Source organism: Delphinapterus leucas, chromosome 7 (assembly GCF_059928025.1).
Source record: "Delphinapterus leucas isolate spDelLeu-1000000601 "Yukka" chromosome 7, BTC_Dleu_Yukka2, whole genome shotgun sequence".
NCBI lineage: Eukaryota > Metazoa > Chordata > Mammalia > Artiodactyla > Monodontidae > Delphinapterus > Delphinapterus leucas.
In genome coordinates this window covers 76365181-76386805 of record NC_143135.1, presented here as the reverse complement: position 1 = coordinate 76386805, position 21625 = coordinate 76365181, and the positions used below count along the sequence as shown (strand labels likewise).

Sequence of the window (21625 nt, the reverse complement as noted above, 5' to 3'; positions counted from 1 at the left end):
AGGAGGGGGGTTCACATTCACCAACGTTTTTATATCAACTTGCTTCATTAGAAACATAGATCTAATAATAATTATATTATTAGATATAATTAATAATTATATTACATAGCTATTCACATATTTTTTTCCCATGAGATTCTCAAAACAACATTATGAGGTAGAAAGAAAGCTTTGCAATCTTAAGATGGTTCACCAAGTTGCTGAAAACTGCTTTTCTTTGTTCTAAGATCTAGAGCCACATTTTAACTCAGGTCTCCTGAATTCAAGCTCAATGTTCTATTCTATTGCATTTTGAATCATATTCAAAATAATTCAAAATATGCTTAGTAAGTCCACTAAAAATCCCCCAAAGATCCTCTATTATGAAACAGCAATTTATTTTCATTGCTTTTTGACAGATTTTCTTCAGATTTTTCAAATTTTCTTAAGGTTTGGGGGCCAGATCAAGTTAGGTAACTTGTTTAAAGAGAATGGATTTAAAAATACCAAATAACACTCAGAGGAAAATTTTAAAAATTTTTTGATACTATAATAAAATTTTTCATCAGATGTGGTGCACATATTGTATTTCTTAATATTCCCAAATCATAATATATGAAGACAATTCAAACCAATAAAAAATTAAAACTGGTTTCCATTTATAGATGGTGGATTAAATACATCCATGTAACTACACAGATTCACAGACAGAAAAATATATATCAAAAAATTATGCTAAAAAAATAGGTGCCAGGAAAGACAAAAAACTTTGAAGAAATCCTAGACAACGAAAATCACTGAAACTGAATTGACTGAAAAGTTTAAGAAATCTGAGATTAGAAATGAGAAATCAAAAAACTAGAAGTACTACAATGCAATATCATCCCATACCTGTCAGAATGGCCATCATCAAAAAAACAAAAGAACAAAAACACAAGTAACAACTGTTGCCAAGGATGTAAAGAAAACAGAATCCTTGTATACTGTTGGTAGGAATGTAAACTAGTGCAGCCACTGTGGAGAACAGTACGGAGGTTTCTCAAAAAACTAAAAATAGAACTAGCATATGACTCAGCAATTCCACTCCTGGGTATATATCCAAAAAAACCCAAAATATTAATTCAAAAAGATACATGTACCCCAATGTTCACTGCAGCATTATTTACAATTGCCAAGATATGGAAACAACCTAAGTGTCCATCAGCAGATGAATGGATAAAGAAGATGTGGTATATATACACACAATGGAATACTACTCAGACATAAAAAAGAATAGCAGCAATTGGGTATTATGCTAAATGAAACAAGTAAGACAGAGAAAGACAAATACTGTATGATATCACTTATATGTGGAATCTAAAACATACAACAAACTAGTCAATATAACAAAAAAGAAGCAGACTCACAGATATAGAGAACAAACTAGTGGTTACCAGTGGTTATCTGTGGAATCTAAAAAATACAAAAACTAGTAAATATAACAAAAAAAGCAGATACAGATATAGAGAACAAACTAGTTGCTACTAGTGGGGGAGGAGTGGGAGGTACAAACTATTGGATGTAAGATAGGCTCAAGGGTGTATTGTACAAAATGGGGAATATAGCCAACATTTTGTAATAATTTTGTAAATGGAAAGTAACCTTTAAAAATTGTATAAAAATTTTTTTAAAATTAAAAAACTCTAGAGGTACTGACTTGGTAGAATATTTATTATACGTTGTTAGGCAAAAAAAAGTAATCTATAGGACAATACCAACCAATTTCTTAAAACATAAAATTTGAGGGTATGAATGTTTCTATTTTCCTAGGAAAAATCTCTAGAAAGATCATGCAAATTGCAAGTAAGAAAGAAAAGGACAGAAGGTAGAAATTGTCATTTTTATTCATTGGATTTTGTAACTATTTTATATATCTTTTAAATTAGTTTTTAGAAATAAAAAATAGATTTAAACATGTAAAAATGCCAAAACTAAAATATATATTGCTACCAATACAAACTGGCTTATTTATTTGTGTGTCCCCAGTGCCTTAGATGTCAAGGGAACAGAACTCAGTGAATGCTTTGGGTGAACTCAACATACAAGAATGAATGGCCATTAATCAAGCATCTTTCTAGAGCTGACTACCTACATGAGAGGGGAGCTTCTTTGGGCACCAAGAAGGGATTGCTTACTTCCAATAACCCAAAATGCCAAGCACAGCATTATAGTATGAATATATTCAGATAATTTAAAATATTTATTGAACATAGGAAAAAAACAGGTAGAATGGAGAAGTGAGGAATCAATTCTTAATTTTCATTTTTAATAACAGAAACTGAGCCAAAAAATGTAACCCTGGTAAAAATGATACACTAGCATTTTGTATCAATTAAAACTGCAAGTTCCTGACATTTATAACATTTGGTTCTTGAGGTCACATTTTTCAACTTTTCAATAAAAAGTATTAAAAGAAAGAGAAATCCATTTTTTTAAAATTTCAGTAAAACCTGACCTTGGCTAAATGAACGAAAATAATTGTGATATATAAAAACAGATTTTCTTTAAATATCCATTTTGAGAAAAATAAGTAATAACCAGGCTATATCTTGAAGGTATACTGGGATATTTGGTGGCAATACCCCATTCTATCTTAGTAAACCAGTATCACAGGCTAATTATGAAGAAGAAAATTTTACAAACATTCAGTCTGACTGCCAGGTCATTCCATGGGTGCCACTGTCCTGATGTGTCCCATGGACCTTGTGTTTTAGCTCTCTTCACGTGAGTAAATAAAACATTATCGATAAATTCAGAAATGTGAAAAAATACACTGTGTTGGCAAAAATAACCATGCATTTTTGTTTTGTTTCCTTTGAACATCCTTTTCTATTGCCTGAAATAGTATAGAGAGGTTCCGTGGTGCAGAGGTAGCACCCAGCTTTGCTTAGAGCCAGGCAAACCTGGGATGGATCTCAGCTCTACTATTTACTGCTTTGTGGATGGAAGTGTGCCTATTAACTTTTATGAACTCTAGTTCTTTCATCTATAAAATGAGGGAAATAACAATACCTATGTTAAAGGGTTGTAGTAAGATGAAGACAAAATCCACATGAAGCACTGAAGAGTGGAAAACAATGGAACAAACCTAATCAGATGCTAGTTTCCTTCCCCATGTGCTCCTATCCACACATCACTGAGAAAAAGAAGAAACGGTAAAAAAAAAAAAGGGTCGGCCACTAGTACTAACCAGATGAAAGAGACAGTAGTTACTCTCCCAATTAGCAGCTGTATTACTGGACACAGTTTTAATCTCTCTCATCCTCAGATTCCTCTTCTATACAGTAAGGATAATAGTAGTACTGTCTTCACAGGGCTATTCACAGATGAAATACATTAACGTTTGCAAAGCTCCTAGAATAGCACTTGGAATATAGTAAGTGCTGCAGAAGTGGTGGCTGTTATCACCATCATCATTATTGGCTAGAGGAGAATATAAAATCTACATATGTCAATCGCATGTGTTCTTGGGGCCTGGCTGAAGTCACGGGGGCTTGAGGTACTATCTGCTAGAAGTGTTATTTTTCAGAGGCATACTATATTACTTATTTTTAAAATATTTGGGGCCAGGGCAATGATCTATTTTTTTAATATAAATTTATTTATTTATTTTTGGCTGCATTGGGTCTTCGTTGCTGTGCGTGGGCTTTCTCTAGTTGGGGTGAGCAGGGTGTACTCTTCGTTGTGGTGTGCGGACTTCTCATTGTGGTGTCTTCTCTTGTTGCGGAGCACGGGCTCTAGGCACGCAGGCTTCAGTTGTTGTGGCATGCGGGCCTCAGCAGTTGTGGCTTGCGGGCTCCAGAGTGCAGGCTCAGTAGTTGTGGCACACGGGCTTAGTTGCTCCATGGCATGTGGGATCTTCCCAGACCAGGGATCGAACCCGTGTCCCCTGCATTGGCAGGGGGATTCTTAACCCCTGCACCACCAGGGAAGCCCACAGTGATCTATTTCTTTAAAAAAATGGAGATCAGGCATAAACCACTCAGGCCCTGTGAATCTAGCTGACCACTGAAGAGACAACAAGTTGGATATTCACATATATGTCCCTATGCTCTCATTAAACTTCAATAATCACAATGAACAAACACATCCTCTCATTGGAACGGAACTGTAGTAGCCTGGGATTACTGTTCACTCATATTTGCTGCTCCTTCCTGCAGGAAGATTATGTTTCTCAGCTCCCTCTAAGACAGACTTGGTCATATGATATGCACTAGCCAACGAAATATGAATGGAAGTCACAAATGTCATTATCCATCAGCTAGGAAGAGCTGGTATGTATTGCGGGAGTCTGCCATTTTTTTCCCCCCTCTGGTACAAGATCATCAATGTTACAGAGAGAAGGTACTACATGAGCTTGGGTTTTAGAGTAAAAATTATGTATCAGAGAATCACAGCTGACCTGAATGGACATATCGCATATTCAAGAGACGAACCTTTATTGTGATTAAGTCTCTGAGACCACAGCATAACCTGGCCAGTTCTGATTTAATCATGTACAACTTAAACAGATTGTTATGGAAAAAAAGGACTAAATGGAATAAAGCCAATCCCACACACTTCGCTTTTCCTCGCTTAACTGGTATTTATCCGAGTTTCTGGCTACTGATTTGTCCATTCATATAAAAAGGCAGCACCCTTCATGGCTGCCTTACAAACTACTGATCAACAGTGCCTTCATGCAAGCACTCAGCAGTTTTTGCTGAGGTCTGAGGAGAGGAAGGCGATATAGCTTAAACAGGCTTTACCACCCTCTGTCTCCCAGTGAGTGATGGAGGAGGAAGTCATAAGGAGGGGTGCTTCTGAGGGAAGTCAGAGACAAACACATTCGGTAAAGGAAACCTTTCCACCTTCCAAAGCCATGAAGGGGTTACTACACTTAGTATGCTAGTGCTAATGAGAATTCAGCAAAAATAGGTCTCTATAGCTTAAAAAAGAAAACCTGGGAACTCCTTAATGTTCAAATGAGAAGTCAGTGGAAGGGGTTCTTACTAAACAAAATCACACCATTAAAAGCTGATAATTTATCCTGATTCTTTCTTTAGTGGAGGGCAAGTACTCCTGCTGCAGCGGTAGAGAGGGGAGCATATGCATCTGTCTGAAGTACGAACTACTGAATCAGGGCTCAGTGCCTGGCCCAGAGTAGGCAGACAACACGTGCTTACTGATCCATAGCTGGCTAGTTATTGGTTTGTAGCTGGCTTGCTCAAGTACCCTCTCTGGCTTCTACAAGGGATAGAGCTTATCAGCTAACAGGAGTTGCTTTTGTCAACTCCTCTCCAGGGCTCTTACCCCAGCCCAGTATCTCTCTGTAGAGAGGACCAGAGGGGTATGCAAAATACAACTACCACAAATTCCCAGGAATTGACATCTTACAATATTAATGATACCTGGCCTTTGGGGGTGAAGAAGAAGATTGGCTAACTAAAGAGCTTAATTTATTCAATCAAAAGTTAAATAGAAACATTCCTATTTCCCTCCAGCAACTATTCAGGGCTGAAGTTTTTATTGAAACTCAAGTAAAGTTTCCATAAGGCAGTTTAGCAGCACAAAAGCTATTAATCTCAACAGAATTCAAAAAGCCATGAGGAGGAAAAAAAAGAAAGAATTGTTTTCCATGCAGCTAACAAAGCAAAAGTCCTTGTACCTTCAATTTCCTAGTAATTAAAAACCCAGCATGTCCTTACAGATGTAATCTACTTGGCCTTACAATACATTCTCAGGGTTGACAAAACAAAGCAGCACTTGTCTTTAATTTCCAATTCACATTTCTAGTCTGCCATTTCAGATTAAAAGGCCCCTATCACAGACAACTAATATCATACTATAAGTGGCTTGAAAGAAACAGGAAAAGAAGATGAGTGCATTTAATGGCGTTTGTGGTTTCCACAGGACATTTTCTCTTTTCCCTAAAGGTAGCAGTTAACTCTCCACAGCCCCGGCCCAAACTATTTTCTCTTTCTGCTCTGCCCATGAAGAAGACTTGAGCTCTGACCCTCTTCCTGGGTCTCAGTGATGGAAACAGAACTGTATTTGCTCAGTGGCCTTGGGGAGAAGAGCTGAGCTATCGAAATAGCAGTAGGAAGTGCCAAAACATTTGTGACAGATGGCGCTTGCCAAGGATAAGATTGAGTTCACTTTTTCTGTTGTTGCTGGGGAGAATACATTCCCTGGGTACACATGGGAAAAGCCACTGAAACACAGAGTGGTAGAAATTTGGAGTTGTTGGGAAATTATAAAATTATCTTCTAGTCCAATCCCTTTGATTTTGTACATGAGAACTGAATGTTAGGAGACTTTACCACTACACAGATGAGTAGTGACTTTTAATAGCAGAAACATCATTTGAAAGAACTTCCTTTTTCTTATTCACAATGATTGGAATAAAGTAGTTCCAAAATGGAGTATCGTTGAACTGAATTGCATGAGAGAATGAGAACTAGAAACCTTTCCTTTCGCAATTCCCAATTTCTCCAGACCTAGGGTAGAGGGACCAGCTGAAAAGCCACCAAATCAAATGTATGTATGAGTGGGGACAAGGCTCAGGGCACCAAGAGACACTGCCAGAGAAAGCAAGCCTAGGAAAAAAAGGCAACTGCCTCTGTCCCTGTTAACAACTAGTCCCATGATGAAAGTCTCATGACAGAAACGGTGTCTCAAGACAGATAATTTGCTTCTTTGAAAAATGAGCTCAAATGGCGGAATTATATTTTCAATGGCACGGCTTGAGGAACAGTTTAGTTCTAATCTCTTTTTTTTTTTTTTTAGTTCTAATCTTAATTGAGTGATAATCTGCGTAGTAAGTACTCTCAAAATAAATCCATTCCCAAAGTCTTATAATTTCAAGAAAAGGATACTGTGGTATATTTTACAAACAGAAAAGTATCTGTGGATTTAATATCCTGTAACTGACCAACGCCTTAGCTTTTTAACTTGATGCTTTTTTCATAAAGACGAGTCAAATCTTCCTTCTCTACTAAATTATGCTAGTCTCATGTACAGCATCTAGATTCTGAAAATGGTAAATTAAGAGTAACCACAAAGTAGGGAGACTTTTTCAGGTTAGGCTTGTAAAGAGTCCCATTACAGTCACAGCATAGTTTCACTCTCCATTGAACAGCATATGTTCTCTGTATATTCACAGTATGGCCCTATTTTAGGACACTAGATAGTTCTTCGTCTGTCTGTTGCTTTTAGGGTTTTCAGTGAAAGCACAGACTACTCCCAATTGCTGACATTCAAAACAGTTTTTTTTATCTTAGTTTTAGATTTTACCATCCTAAGCTTGACTATTATCTTCCACAGTTCAAAAACACACATGCCCAGCAAAACTGAGTTTCCAAAGGATAACAGGAATAATTTAAGATCAGTGGAATCCATCTGAATTACCAAGGCTATAAAGAAGCACTTCTCAAGATGGCAAATGAATCAAGGCTGGTACTGGTTTCAAATACCAACTGTGAGAGAAGTTACAGACTAAAATTGACATAATGCCACCTTGGGGGAGAGTCAAGTGTCAAAAAGGGACATAGATCTCAGAAAACAAAATGATGTGTAGAAAAATGATGGAAGGGGCAAACATAAAGAAGACACAAGATGCTGAACTCATAACATGATGAACTCGCATGATTTATTCAAGATCAGAGAAAGAGGTTTGAGAACTTCACAATCACTGGCATATAATTTTGAACTGAAACAAATAAAATTCTGGACCTATTACTAGGAAGAAAACATGATGCTACTCTTAATAGGATCAAGTGCTTGAATCTGGAATACTGTTTAGCATAAAGATATGTCCTAGGAGTCATTAAATCACTGGAAAAATAGTGGCTGATAAGACATGATAAAAGAGAAAGGGGTAAAATTACAGCCTGAGGAAGAGATTCAAAAGTCCATTAATAAATTTTAGGCCTTGATATAGTAGATTGTTCAAAATTATATGCAAAAAGATTAAATTCTGGGCTCCCCTGGTGGTGCAGTGGTTGAGAGTCCGCCTGCCGCTGCAGGGCACGTGGGTTCGTGCCCCGGTCCGGGAAGATCCCACCTGCCGCGGAGCGGCTAGGCCCATGAGCCATGGCCACTGAGCCTGCGCATCCGGAGCCTGTGCTCCACAACGGGAGAGGCCACAACAGTGAGAGGCCCGCGTACCGCAAAAAAAAAAAAAAAAAAAAAAAAAAGATTAAATTCTGAGGACTTGGAAAGGCACTTCATTGTATGTTGGATTGAAAATGTTTAGAAAGCCTCCCTCACGCAAATTGGCAGTACCAAAAAGTCCACCCCACAGCAAGGGGGAGCTTAGCTGTAGAAGGTGCAATCAATCCTGTGCCTCTATTACTCAGAGTTTCTTTTATTGGCGGCATATGCCATAGTCTTGATTTTTAAAACAGAGTACTGATTCTGTTCAGGTAAGCAAATATGAATCTCCAAGAATGTGTAAAAACAACCCAAAACAAGTGTAATTTTGGATAACTTGGCTTTATACCAATGTAGCAAGACCTTTTGAAATGACTACACAATTTCACATGTAACTTTTTAGAACGTTTAGAATACTTAAAAAGGTATTATTTTCTGCATTTATAAGCAAATTTACTAGACTACAAAAGATGCCTGGTGTTTAGGAAGATTATATTCTGCCAGAATCACAAATTTGTCTCATTAGGGTGTTGAGTTTGAGAGAATGAAATTTACTAGTTTTGTATTTATAATTTGACATGTCTGTAGACGCTTGATTGATTAAATGTATAAGTGGGAGAATTTTATCAAATTTGTGGAAAAATAAAGAAGTGAAAATGACTTACTTTTAAAATTAGTACATTTATAAATAAGAGCTGTATGTTGATTAAAAATAGGATTAAAGATAAATTATGGCTTAAGACAAAATAATAAAAATAAAACTCAAAAATAGGTTTAAGATTTATAACTTCAAGTACTACCTATCAATAGAGCAAAGGTAATTTAAAGATTCTTTTCATGATCAAAATCTCCCCCTGGGCAATAAAAGCCTAGTGGCACTGAATAAGAATAAGAGCAAATATGTGCTGAGCACACATCTCAGGAAAGGCCTGCATGGAGAACTATGGAGAATAGATGGAATCTGTCACCTCCTGTTCAGGGAACTGGGTGGAAAACTGATACATCATATCAAGAGCCAGAATGTGATAAATCATACAAACACATGGACTCTCAGACACCTATTTCTCTGAAACACGTATCAATTTATAATTACACATGGTGGCATAGTGATGTTTCAGGTGCCTAAGACTACAGGAAAGCTGATTTCCAGAAGAGTGGGTCTTTACTACAAGAAGCCCAAACTCCCTCCATCACAGCATAAGTACATTTGATAACTTTCTCACTCAAATTACCTAGTTATGATAAAAACCCTAGTTCCAAGGTGCATTAAGTATCAAATATATTCTGATTGACTTGACCACGTCCCCATTCAAAAGCTCTATTCAATATCTTATATATATATTCATTTATTTTTCAGGAAGGATTTGTCTTTGAGTACGTTCATTTGAATTTGAAAGGACTATCTTTATACTGGATATGAACAATGAAACCAGTGTTAGAAAACACATTTCAAACTCTACTCAAATGCAAATTACACAACAGATTATTTTTTAGGTAATTGTTTAGAATGAACATTAAGTACTTACAAACCTCTTATCGGTTGGTTAATGTTTCCTTGATTAGATAAAAGTGGGCAATGAAAGGTTTTATACTAATCACTCTGATTGGCAAAAAAGAAATGAACACAAGAATAAAAACTGGAAATATTATTTTAACTCTTTAACATTAAAGGTATTTTAAATTATGCATTTTCTTTTGATAATTTCTGAAATTAATCACTAGGAAGCATTTCATCCAGATAAAATGATAGGCTTTTGAATACACTCAATATTTATTACTTTCAAATGAGTGCTTTCCCAGTTTTTATTGTTACTCCATTCTAACTTGTATTTTAATAACAATCCAAAAGTCAGGCTTATTAAGGCTGTTTTAAAAATAAATTTAGACATCATGAAAGTCAATTGAGTTAAATAAAATTTGAAAGTGCTTTAAAGGATATACACATAACCTTAGAAACATATAAAATTTGATTTTAAATGTCAAATAATTTGTATATGTAAATTACATATGAAGATACCCTAAACTAACCAAGGATTAAAGGTGGCAGATGACTAAAAAGGATTCAGAATATGATGGAAAATACATAAAATGTGTTCATTCAGAATGGTTTGACACAAATTCAGTATTAATACAGCCACAACATGTTTTCTTACATATCCCATGTGTTATGACAATGTCCTTATACTTCACAGTCTTGGGCACAATCCCCTAAAATTAGCAGTGTTCATATCTTCAGTTTTGTAAATTGGAGCAGAGAAAATAAGATAAAGAAACCCTCTATTGCCGTTAAAAAGAAAATCAAACAAAATATCAATTGCCTCAAATCTCTTTCTGGGATAAAGCAGGGTACATACTTATAAGTAATAAATGCCAAATAAATAAAATAATTTTGGTTACTATAAAGCCCAGTAGTTAGTGGTTTTAACATGAGAAACTCTGAATGAAAATTTCAAATTTGCTGAGTACCATCAGATCAAAGGTGCACTACTATGATTTTTCCAGAGTTAACTTTTAATATCACATAATACCTCTGTGATAAAAATAACCACATGATGGGGGTTGGTTTAAGATGCCAGCATAGGAAGATCCTGGATTCACCTCCTCCCATGGACACACCAAATCTACAACTACATATGGATCTGACAAAGACCTGAAAACTAGCTAAACAGCACCTCCACAACAAAGGATAAAAGGACCACATCAAGATGGGTAGGAGAGTCAGAAGCGCAGTCTCACCAAAAACCTCACCTCTGGCACAGCAACCCACAAGCACAAGGGATCTCACAAATATGGAACTTCTCCCTGAGGAGCTAGGGGTTCGTGCACCACATCAGGTACCCCAACCCTTACAACCTGCACTGGAGAGATGAGTGCCCAATACTTTTGGCTTTGAAAACCAACAAAAGGATGTGGGGACAGAAAAGTTTGCTCTTAAAGGGCTCACGTGCAGACTCATTCAACTCAGGACCCAATGCAAAACCAAGTTTGAAAAGCTCCTAGACCATACATGAAGGAGATTCATTAGCTAAGATTAAAGGGTCTATAGAGGTCTTTGGGACTTTCTCCTGGGACAGAGGTGCTGGTGAGCACCATTTTTGTGCTCTCACTCCACACTGCTAGAGTTAAAGGACTTGACTTGCCTCCACGCTCTCCTCTGGTCCCCCTGAAGCCAGGGGGTCTTACCCCACCCTCACGTGTCCCTGTAGTTCTGCTGCAGCCTGTTATCTCACACTGCCCCCATGTGTTCCTGTGGCCTTGAGGCAGGAGATAGATGGGCCCCAGGCTGAGCAGCTGGAGTTTGTCCTCTATGGACAGATACTCCATGATGAAAACAATAACAGGAAGGAGGAGAAGCTGAGCCCTGCCCCAATAAGAAATAAAGAGACCACATATTCTTCATTCTTGAAGTCAAGGAGACCTTCCTGACTATACATGCACAGAAAGGCTCCTTGGAGGTCAAAAGGGAGGGGGTGTCACTCCATAATAAGTGATGTCAACCTACCCATAGGCTTCTTTGCTAGAATCCATCTTGGCTAAGAGATGTGCGTGCATACATGGGAGGACCTTGAGATAAACCAAATACAGATTCAGAGCCAGGCAAAACAAGATGATTGGCCGGAAGAAATTCCCCATATAAGTGATTCAAACTACCAAGAGGGTGCGACTCTCTCTGAGTCTGCCTGAGTCTATTCACATGTACCTTTCTGCCTCCTAATAAACACTTTACTTGTTTCACTACTTTCTGTTTCTTTGTGGGAATTCAAGGCCAGGGGCTTTGTCACTGGCCACTGTCCCTCATCATGGTCTAGTGGCTAGGATTCAGCACTCTCACTGCCATGGCCTGACTTCAATCTCTGGTTGGGCAACCGAAATTCTGCTTCAAGCCACTGCAGGTTGAGGCCACCCAAGATCAGCCTCACTGTGACCATCATGTGCTTCTGCAGCACCACTGCAGCCAGCAGTCCCACCCCAGGCTCTCCTGTGGCCCACTGAAGCCAGCAGGCACATGCATTCCACGTACGAGAGAGCCCTTGAGCACCTGACTATGGTGTCCAGGGAGGCTTGCATTTCTGGGCCTTATGGCTCTGAAATAATTGAGGAGACAGTTCATGGTACGGAACCACCCCTAAGATACTGACAACATACTGAAACACACCCCCAGACTTCCTGTGAAAAAGCCCTATTTACTTGTCCCAGAGCTTAAGCCTGAGGGGAAGGCTTCAAGTTTACCACACATCTAGAAGCTATGGAGGAGCTCTGGGGGAATATAGACTGGGGGATGCCACCTTTGCACTATCCCTTGGCCTCATGACAGATCAACTGTACCTCCCAGAGAGGAGTTTATGCACTCATTTGGAGCCCTGTCTTTTGCAACTGTCGCCAAGGGGACACCTCCAAATCACCTGGTCTTGAGGCCAGTAGGGAGTTACAACCATGGTCACACAATACTATATATATATATATGTGTTCTTTAAAAGCTGCTACCTGAGGGTCTTCATTCCAAACAGCCTGAAACTAGGTGTGGAATTAGATCCCTCCCTTTGGAACACTGATAGGTCTTGGCACAACCTCTGGGACTTATCAAGAAAAAAAATTAAACTGCTTAGATAATTACAAATGTTCCAGAGACAACAAACAGTTAGGGCAGGGTTGAAAAATCAGGTTCATCTCCTACACAGGGCCACTCCTTCAAGACTGGGAGAGGTAACTGTATTGCCTAATATGTAGAAACAAACACAGAGAGATAAGCAAAATGAGAAACAGAGGAATATGTCCCAAACAAAAGAAAAGATAAAAATCCAGGAAAAAAACCCTTGCTGAAATGGAGGTAATTCACCTGCTAAAGAGTTTAAAGTAATGGACATAGAGATGCTCACTGACCTCTTGGAAGAAAAGATGAACACAATGAGAACTTCTGCAAAGAGTTAGAAAATAAAAGGACCAAAAATAAATCATGGAGCTGAAGAATACTATAACTGAAAAGAAAAATACACTAGAGGGTTTCAATAGCAGATTAGATGAAGCAGAAAGGATCAGCAACCTGGAAGACAGGACAGTGGAATTCATCCTAGCAGATCAGAAGGAAAAAAAAAATAAGATTACTTAAGAGACCTATGGTGCAACATCAAGAGGAATAACATTCTCATTGTAGGGGCCCCAGAAGAAGAATAGATACAAAAAGGGGAAGAAAATTTATTTGACAAAATAATGGCTAAAAACATCCCTAACTGGGGGAAAGAAACAGACATTGAAGTCAAGGAAGCACAGAGAATTCCAAATAAGATGAACCCAAAGAGATCCAAAACAAGCACATTACAATTAAAATGTCAAAAGTTAAATACAAGGAGAGAATCATAAAAGAAGCGAGAGAAAAACAACTTGTTACATATAAAGGAAGCTCCATAAGATTAACATCTGATCATTCAGCAAAAAATTTAAAGTCCAGAAGGGAATGGCACAATATATTCAAAGTGTTGAAAAGAAAAAACTTTCAACCAAAAATATTCTACAGGCAAGGTTATCATTCAGAACTGAAGGAGAGATAAAGAGTTTTCTACAGAAGCAAAAGCTAAAGGAGATCATCAACACTAAATGTGCCTTATAAGAAATGTTAAAGGGACTTCTTCAAGATGAAAAATAAGGGTATTAAATAGTAACAAGAAAACATAGAAGAGTCAAAATCTCATTGGTAAAGGCAAATATATAGTAAAGTTAGTGGATTAACCATTTATAAAGCTAGTATAAAGGTTAAAAGACAAAAGTAGTAAAGTTAACTGTAACTACAATAATTAAGGGATACAAAAACAAGATGTAAATATAACATCAAAAACATAAAATGAGGGTGGGAGAAGTAAAAATGTACAGTTTTTAGAATGTGTCCAAACTTAAGTTGCTATCAGCTTATAACAGAGTACTACACACACACACACACACACACACACACACACTTAGTTTTTCTATATATGAAGCTCATGGAAACCACAAACCAAAAACTTATAGTAGATACACTAAAGATAATGAGAAAGAAATCTACAGACAACATGAAAGAAAGTCATCAAACCACAAAGGAAGAGAGCAAGAAAAGAAAGGAACAGAGAAGAACTATAAAAACAGCCAGAAAACAAGTTGCAAAATGGCAATAAGTACATACTTGTTAATAACTACTTTAAATTTAAATGGACAAAATTCTCCAATCAAAAGCCAGAGTGGCTGAATGGATTAAAGAACAAGACACAATTATATGTTGCCTACAAGAGATTCAGTTCAGATCTAAGGACACAAGCAGGCTGAAAGTGAAGGGATGAAAAAAGAAAAGGAAACAAAACAAAAACAAAAGAAAAACTGGTGTAGCTATACTTATATCAGACAAAACAGACTTTAAAACAAAGACTGTAATAAAAGACAAAGAAGGGCATTACAGAATGATAAAGGAGTCAATCCAACAAGAGGTTATAACATTTTAAAATATATATGAAACAACATAGGAGTACCTTAATATAGAAAGCAGATATTACCAGACCTAAGGGGAGAACCTGACAGCAATACAATAATAGTAGGGGACTTTAACACCCTACTTCCATTAATGGACAGATCATCCAGACAGAAAATAAGGAAACAATGGCCTTAAACAGCATATTAGACCAGATATACTTAATAGACACATATAGAACATACCATCCGAAAGTAGCAGAGTACACATTCTTCTCAAGTGCACATGGAACATTCTCCAGGATAGATTACATTTTATGCCACAAAACAAATCTCAATAAATTTAAGAAGACTGAAATCATATAAAACATCTTTTACAACCACAATGGTATGAAACTAGACCTACAAGAAGAAAACTGGAAAAATCACAAATACGTGGAGATTAAATAACATGCTACTGAACAACCAATGGGTTATAAGAAATCCGAGGGGAAATCAATAAATAATATGAACAATGAAAATGGAAATAAAACATTCCAAAATCTACGGGACAAAGCAAAAGCCGTTGTAAGAGGGAAGTTTATAGCAATACAGGCCTACCTAAAGAAAAAAGACAAATCTCAAACAATCTAACTTTAAACCTAAAGTACGTAGAAAAAGAAGAATGAAGTCCAAAGGTAGTAGAAGGAAGGAAGTAATAAAGATCATTGTGAAAATAAATAAAACAGAGACTAAAAAAATATTTTAAAAAAATCAATGAAACCAAGAGGTAGTTCTTTGAAAAGATAAACAAAATGGACAAATCTTTAGCTAGACTAACCAAGAATAAAAGAGAGAGGGCTCAAATAAGTAGTCGAAAATGAAAGAGGAGAAATTACAACCGATACCAGAGAAATACAAAGGATCATGAGAGACTACTAAGAACAATTATATGCCAACAAATTGGATAACCTAGAATATAGAAACATATCATCTTCCAAGACTTAATTATAAAGAAATAAAACATCTGAATAGGCTGATTATTAGTAAAGAGATTGCAAAAAAATCCCAACAAACAAAAGTACAGGATCGGAGAGTGTCACCCATGGATTCTATCAAACATCCAAAGATTCAATACCTATCCTTCTCAAACTCATCCAAAAATTGAAGAAGAGGGAACATTTCCAAACTCATTTTATGTGGCCAGCATTATTCTGATACCAAAATCAGACAAGGGCACCACAAAAAAGAAAACCAATACCCCTGATGAAAATAGATGTAAAAATCTTCAACAAAATATCAGCAAACTGAATTAAACAATATATAAAAAGAATCATACAACATGATCAAGTGAGACTTATTCCAAGGATGCAAGGCTAGTTCAACATCCACAAATCAATAAACATGATACATACATTTACAAAATGAAGAATAAAAATCATATGATCATTTCCATAGATGCAGAGAAAGCATTTGACAAAATTCAACTTCCAATTATGATGAAAACTCTCAACACAGTGGGTATAGAGGGAACATACATTGACATAATAAAGGCCATATATGACAAGTCCACAGGCAATATCATATTCAATAGTGAAAAGATGAAAGCTTTTCCTTTAAGATTAGGAACTATAGAAGGATGTCAACTCTCACTACTTTTGTTCAACATAATATTTGAAGTCCTAGACACAGAAATTAGGCTAAAAAAAAAGGAATCCCAATTGGAAAGGAAGAAGAAAAAATGTCACTATTTGCAGATGGCATGATACTGTATAGAGAAAACAAACTATAGACTCCACCAAAAAAACCTCTTAGAACTAATAAATGAATTCAGTAAAGTTTCAGGATACAAAATCAATATACAGAAATCTGTTGCCTTTTTATACACTAATTACAAAATATCAGAAAAGGTAACTAGGAAAACAATCCCATTTACAACTGCATCAAAAAGAGTAAAATATCCAGTAATAAATTTAACCAAGGAGGTGAAAGATGTACATTGAAAACTCTAAGACACTGATGAAAGAAATTTAAGATGACACAAACAAATGGAAAGGTATACCATGCTTATGAACTGGAAAAATGAGTATCATTAAAATGGCCATACTACCCAAGGCAATCTGCGGATTCAATGCAATCCCTATCATTTATCACAGAAGTAGAATTAATAATTCTAAAATTGTATGGAACCATGAAAGACCCTGAATAGACAAAAGAATCATGAGAAAAACAAACCAAAAAAAAAAAAAGTCAAAGAAAAAAAAAAAAAAGTGAAGGTATCAAACTCCCTGATTGCAAACTAAACTATAAAGTTATAGTAATCAATACAGTATGGTATTGGCATAAAAACAGATGCATAAATCAATGGAACAGAGTAGAGGGCCCAGAAATAAACCCATATATATATATATATATATATATATATATATATATATATATGAATAAATAATTTATGACAAAGGAGTAAAGAATATACAGTGGGAAAAAGATAGTCTCTTCAATAAATGGTGCTGGGAAAACTGGACAGACACATGCAAAGAAATGAATCTAGACCACTATCTTATTCCACACACGAAAGTCAACTCAAAATGGATTAAAACTTAAAATAGTCCTGAATCCATAAAACTTTTAGAAGAAAACATAGGCAATGAGCTCCTTGATATCAGTGTTGGCATGGAATTTTTGAATCTGACCCCAAAAGCAAAGGCAACAAAAGTAAAAATAAACAAGTGGGACTACATCAAACAGAAAAGCTTCTGCACAGCAAAGGAAACCATCAGCAAAATGTAGTGGTGACCTACTGAATGGGAGAAAATATTTGCAAATCATATATGATAAGGAGTTAATATCCAAAATATATAAAGAATTCAAACAACTCAATAGCGAAAAACAATTTGATTAAAAAATGGGCAGAGGATCTATGTAGATATTTTTTCCAAAACACATACAGACGGCCCACAGGCACATGAAAAGATGTTCAACACCACTAATCATCAGAGAAATACAAATCAAAACCAAAATGAAATATCACCTCCCACCTGCTATAATGGCTATCATCAAAAAGACAAGAAATAACAAGTTTTGTAGAGGATGTGGAGAGAAGAGAAACTCTGTACACTATTGGTGGGAAAGTATATTGGTGCAGCCACTATGGAAAATAGTACAAAGGTACTTCAAAGTTTAAGAACAGAGCTACCATATGATCCAGCTATTCTACTTCTGGGTATTTATCCAAAGAAAATGAAAACACTAATTCAAAAAGATATATACACTGCTATGTTCATTGCAGCATTATTTACAATACCCAAGATATGGATATAACCTAAATTTCCATTGGTGGAGGACTGGATAAAGAAGACATGCTATATATACGCAATGGACAACTACTCAGCTGCAAAAAAGGAAACTTTGCCATTTGCAAGAACATGGAGGGACCTCAAAGGCATTATGCTAAGTGAAGTAAGTCAGAGAAAGACAAATACCATATGATTTTACTTATATGTGGAATATACAAAACAAACAAAGAAAATGAAACCAAACTCAGATATAGAGAACAGATTCATGGTTATCAGAAGGGAAGGGGGTTGGAGGGTGGGTGAAATGGATGAAGGGGGACAATCGTATGGTGACAGATGGTACTAGACTTATTGCAGTAATCACTTCACAGTGTATACAAAGATTAAATTACTATGTTGTACACCTGAAACTAATATGGTACTTCAACTAAAAAAAAAAATCTATGTGATAACATTTGAAATAATTATTAGAATGACTTACTTTCTTCTTTCTTGCTAATAATCGCAGGCAGAGTATAAATCTAAAAAACAAAGGAAGTCAGTCAGTTACTTGCAATTAATGACCCAGCAGAGAAGATTACCAGGGTGATATTGGTACATTGATACACAAAGGGAGTGTCTTGATTTCAAGGTCTTACAACTACTGTGTCCACAATGCCATCTCCCCAGCCTGACTTCCAATCTTGCCTCCCACTCCTTTCCATCCCCGGCTGTCCTGCCCTGGGCAAAGTTTTACCTCTTTCCCTCTGATCTAAGCATCTTATTCTATTCTCCAACATGATGCATAATTTCCCTTCTTCAGGAAGTATCTCATGATGGATTTCACCTGATTGTTCCTTCCTTAAATTATCTGCTTAGTGTTTTTTTCTCAGTGTGTACAATCCTAACTTGTACTTGTTGAGCTATCACACTGTCTTCTAAATTTCTTCTAGGTCAGGGCTTGCCCCTCAACTGTTAGTGGTAAAGAACCAATTTCCTTTGTTTTTAATTTTTAATCTGTCACTGACTGACATTTTTATAAATTACAATAAAATTTAAAGGTAATACACATAATAAAGAATAGATGCAGAGTCCAAATTTTTTATTATTAAATTCAACAGATGTAAAATGACTTCTCATTGCTATAACATTTTCCAGATGCTTAATCATAATCTCTGCACTCATCTTATTGTAGCCTGGTAACGGTTTGTAGGATGGACTCAGTCTGGGGACCACACTTTGTGTAGCTGTGTTGTTGCATAGGTACTTTTCAGAAGAATGGTCACAGGTTCTCCGCCATTTAAAAGATAGTTTTCAAGGGACAGGCTGGTGCATCCTATTTGCTCTGTGTGCTCATCCCTCTAATCATTTATTGCAGTGTTCTTCACAAAAGTCATCAATGATTTATTCCCTTTTTTATATAAGCCTCCCTGATAATTTTAAGTAAATTATGTCAACATCAAAATAACTATTATAAAAATGGGGATCTGGATAGAGGGAAAATGTCAAGCCACAAACAGTTTTAGCAAAGGAGACTTTTAAACAATTGTCTAGGACCAGGATTAGTTCTTTCCCTGAAACGTGTTCATCATGTTGATCATAAAGCCTAGCACAGGCCTTGCAGAGTGGGCACTCAAGAATTATTAACTAAATAAAATAATCTAATCAATGTAGCCAAATTAATGATAATAAGTAATTTTTTAAAAGTAATTTTAGGGTTTTAAATTAGTCCTGGAAGTCCCCTGGGGAAATGAATTAAGAAGTTGGTGTTATGTGCCAGTGACGCAACACCAGGAAAACAGTAAGAGTCTCTACTCTTCTATTTGCTATTTTAATATTTTCAAATACACTATAGACATACAAAATTTTTTTCAGATGTACTTTGCAATTATTAGAGCAATAATATCTAAATTACAGAATATGTCATATCCCTACCGGTTCCTTCCCATCCATGGCTTCAAGCCAGAGTTTCCGATTAGCTTCTGAAAAGGCTTGCAATGTGATGATTCCATGCCTATTAAAAAATATTTTATATATTCAATTTACTACTTTTATGCCTTTACACATTAATTATTTTTTTAAAATTCTTAGCTAACTTTAAAAGTAAAATTTGAAGAAAAAGCAGGAAAGAGAAAAAAGAAATGAAGAGAGAAAAGAAGATAGGAAAGAGAAGAAAAGAGAAGGAATTTTAAAAATGAAATCAATAAGTGTTTTAGGTATAAAACTATCTGAAGGAGCTTAGGCTCATACTATTTCCCCTGAAATGACCAAAAAGGATGAAAAGCTACATTCACAGAAGTTCAAAAGCACCGAAACATTCCACAGTATGAGAATGATTAAGATTATGACCCAACGTGGTACAACTAGTCACTAAAAATAATTACAATGAGTATATAGCAATATGGAAAGCCTTATACTATAACTAGTCAATTATTAAGAAGACACTAAAACCAAAGTGTTTACATATACAATGATCACAATATTACAATTAATATGTATAAAAACAACTCTCTCCCATGCACCCATTCTGAGATAGCAACTTGAGGATGTGCTTCAAGAAACGAGCAAGCAAAGGGAGGAAGGAAACCAATATAAGAGAGAGAAAAATAGAAAATTCAGAAAAAAGTAAAATTAATCTAATTAATTGTGGAGGCTGTCCATAAGATAAAAAGAAAACTAGAGGGTTCTGTGAAAAGGTACATGAAGAAGGAAATTTCATTTAAATATTTTGTGGTTAAAAGCCTGGAGTGAGTTAAAACTGTGATAAAGGCATATATCTCTAAGTAAACAGGAAAACAGCTCATTAGACTGATAGGAAAAGGGAAAACGTATTATAAAGATCAAGGTAATTTTATCTTAGAGAATTTAAGCCAGTGTAAAACACAAATAATAACAACAATCAATACTTGTTGGCTGTTTATTATGCGCCAAGCACTGTGTTATAAGTATGTCTCCTTTATTATCTCATTTATTCCTCACAACAACCCTTTGATGTGGGTACTGATTATCCTTGTTTTACAGATGAAACAACTAAAGCACAGAGTTTAACAGTGTGCTCCAAGGATATATCTAGAAAGTGTCGGAAAAAAGAAAAGAGAAACCACTAACATGTTGGTATTTATCTACATAGAAAAACCAGAAGTTCCTACCACAAAACTATTAAAACCAAGAGTTCAACAACTGTACTGGATATAGATTGATACATAAAAAAAAATTAATAGCCTTTCTCTATGGCAATCTTAACCATAAAACAAAAAAAGAGTTTCTACTAAAGAACTTTATTCAAAATTTAAATAAAAAGAATATACCCGAAAACAAATCTGAAAAAAATATAGATGTAAAAGATATGTAAAATCCTTGGGAGAGTTCAACTCACCATTGATTAATTTATTGAAATTTAATAACTTTAATGGAACTCCAGTCAAAAATCCCAAAGGATGTTTTGGAGAGAAAGGGAAACTTAATAAGCAGATCTATAGAGCATAAGAACACAGGGCCAAAATAGCTAACACTATTTTAAACAAGCATAAGAACAAGGCCATGCCCTACTAAACAGTTAACAAGCTATCGTACGTAAGCTATAGTATATAACAGTGTATATAGTATGTCAGAGTATATATACAGTGTATACGCACACACACACACACACACACACACACACAAAGCTAGAGATATTCAGAAAAGCATAGTGGTAATGCAGGGGAAGAAAAATAGATTATGGAATGCAACACAGATCAAGAAACATAATCCTCCTTATTTTGTTTCTATTCTACTTGTATTGAAACAATAAA

The 21625-nt window shown here is 35.9% G+C and overlaps 1 protein-coding gene across 2 annotated transcripts in view; it reads right to left on the bottom strand.

The window, feature by feature from the left end:
- The window catches only part of ARHGAP42 (Rho GTPase activating protein 42), a 285948-nt gene that overhangs the window by 31123 nt on the left and 233200 nt on the right, over nucleotides 1-21625 (bottom strand). For both annotated transcript variants that reach the window (XM_022562065.2, XM_089915446.1), the window contains exons 11-12: nucleotides 19770-19848; nucleotides 18337-18376 (exon numbers count right to left, since the gene is read on the bottom strand). In XM_022562065.2, coding sequence (XP_022417773.2) covers nucleotides 18337-18376; nucleotides 19770-19848 — 119 coding nt within the window. The remainder of the gene's footprint in view (nucleotides 1-18336; nucleotides 18377-19769; nucleotides 19849-21625) is intronic.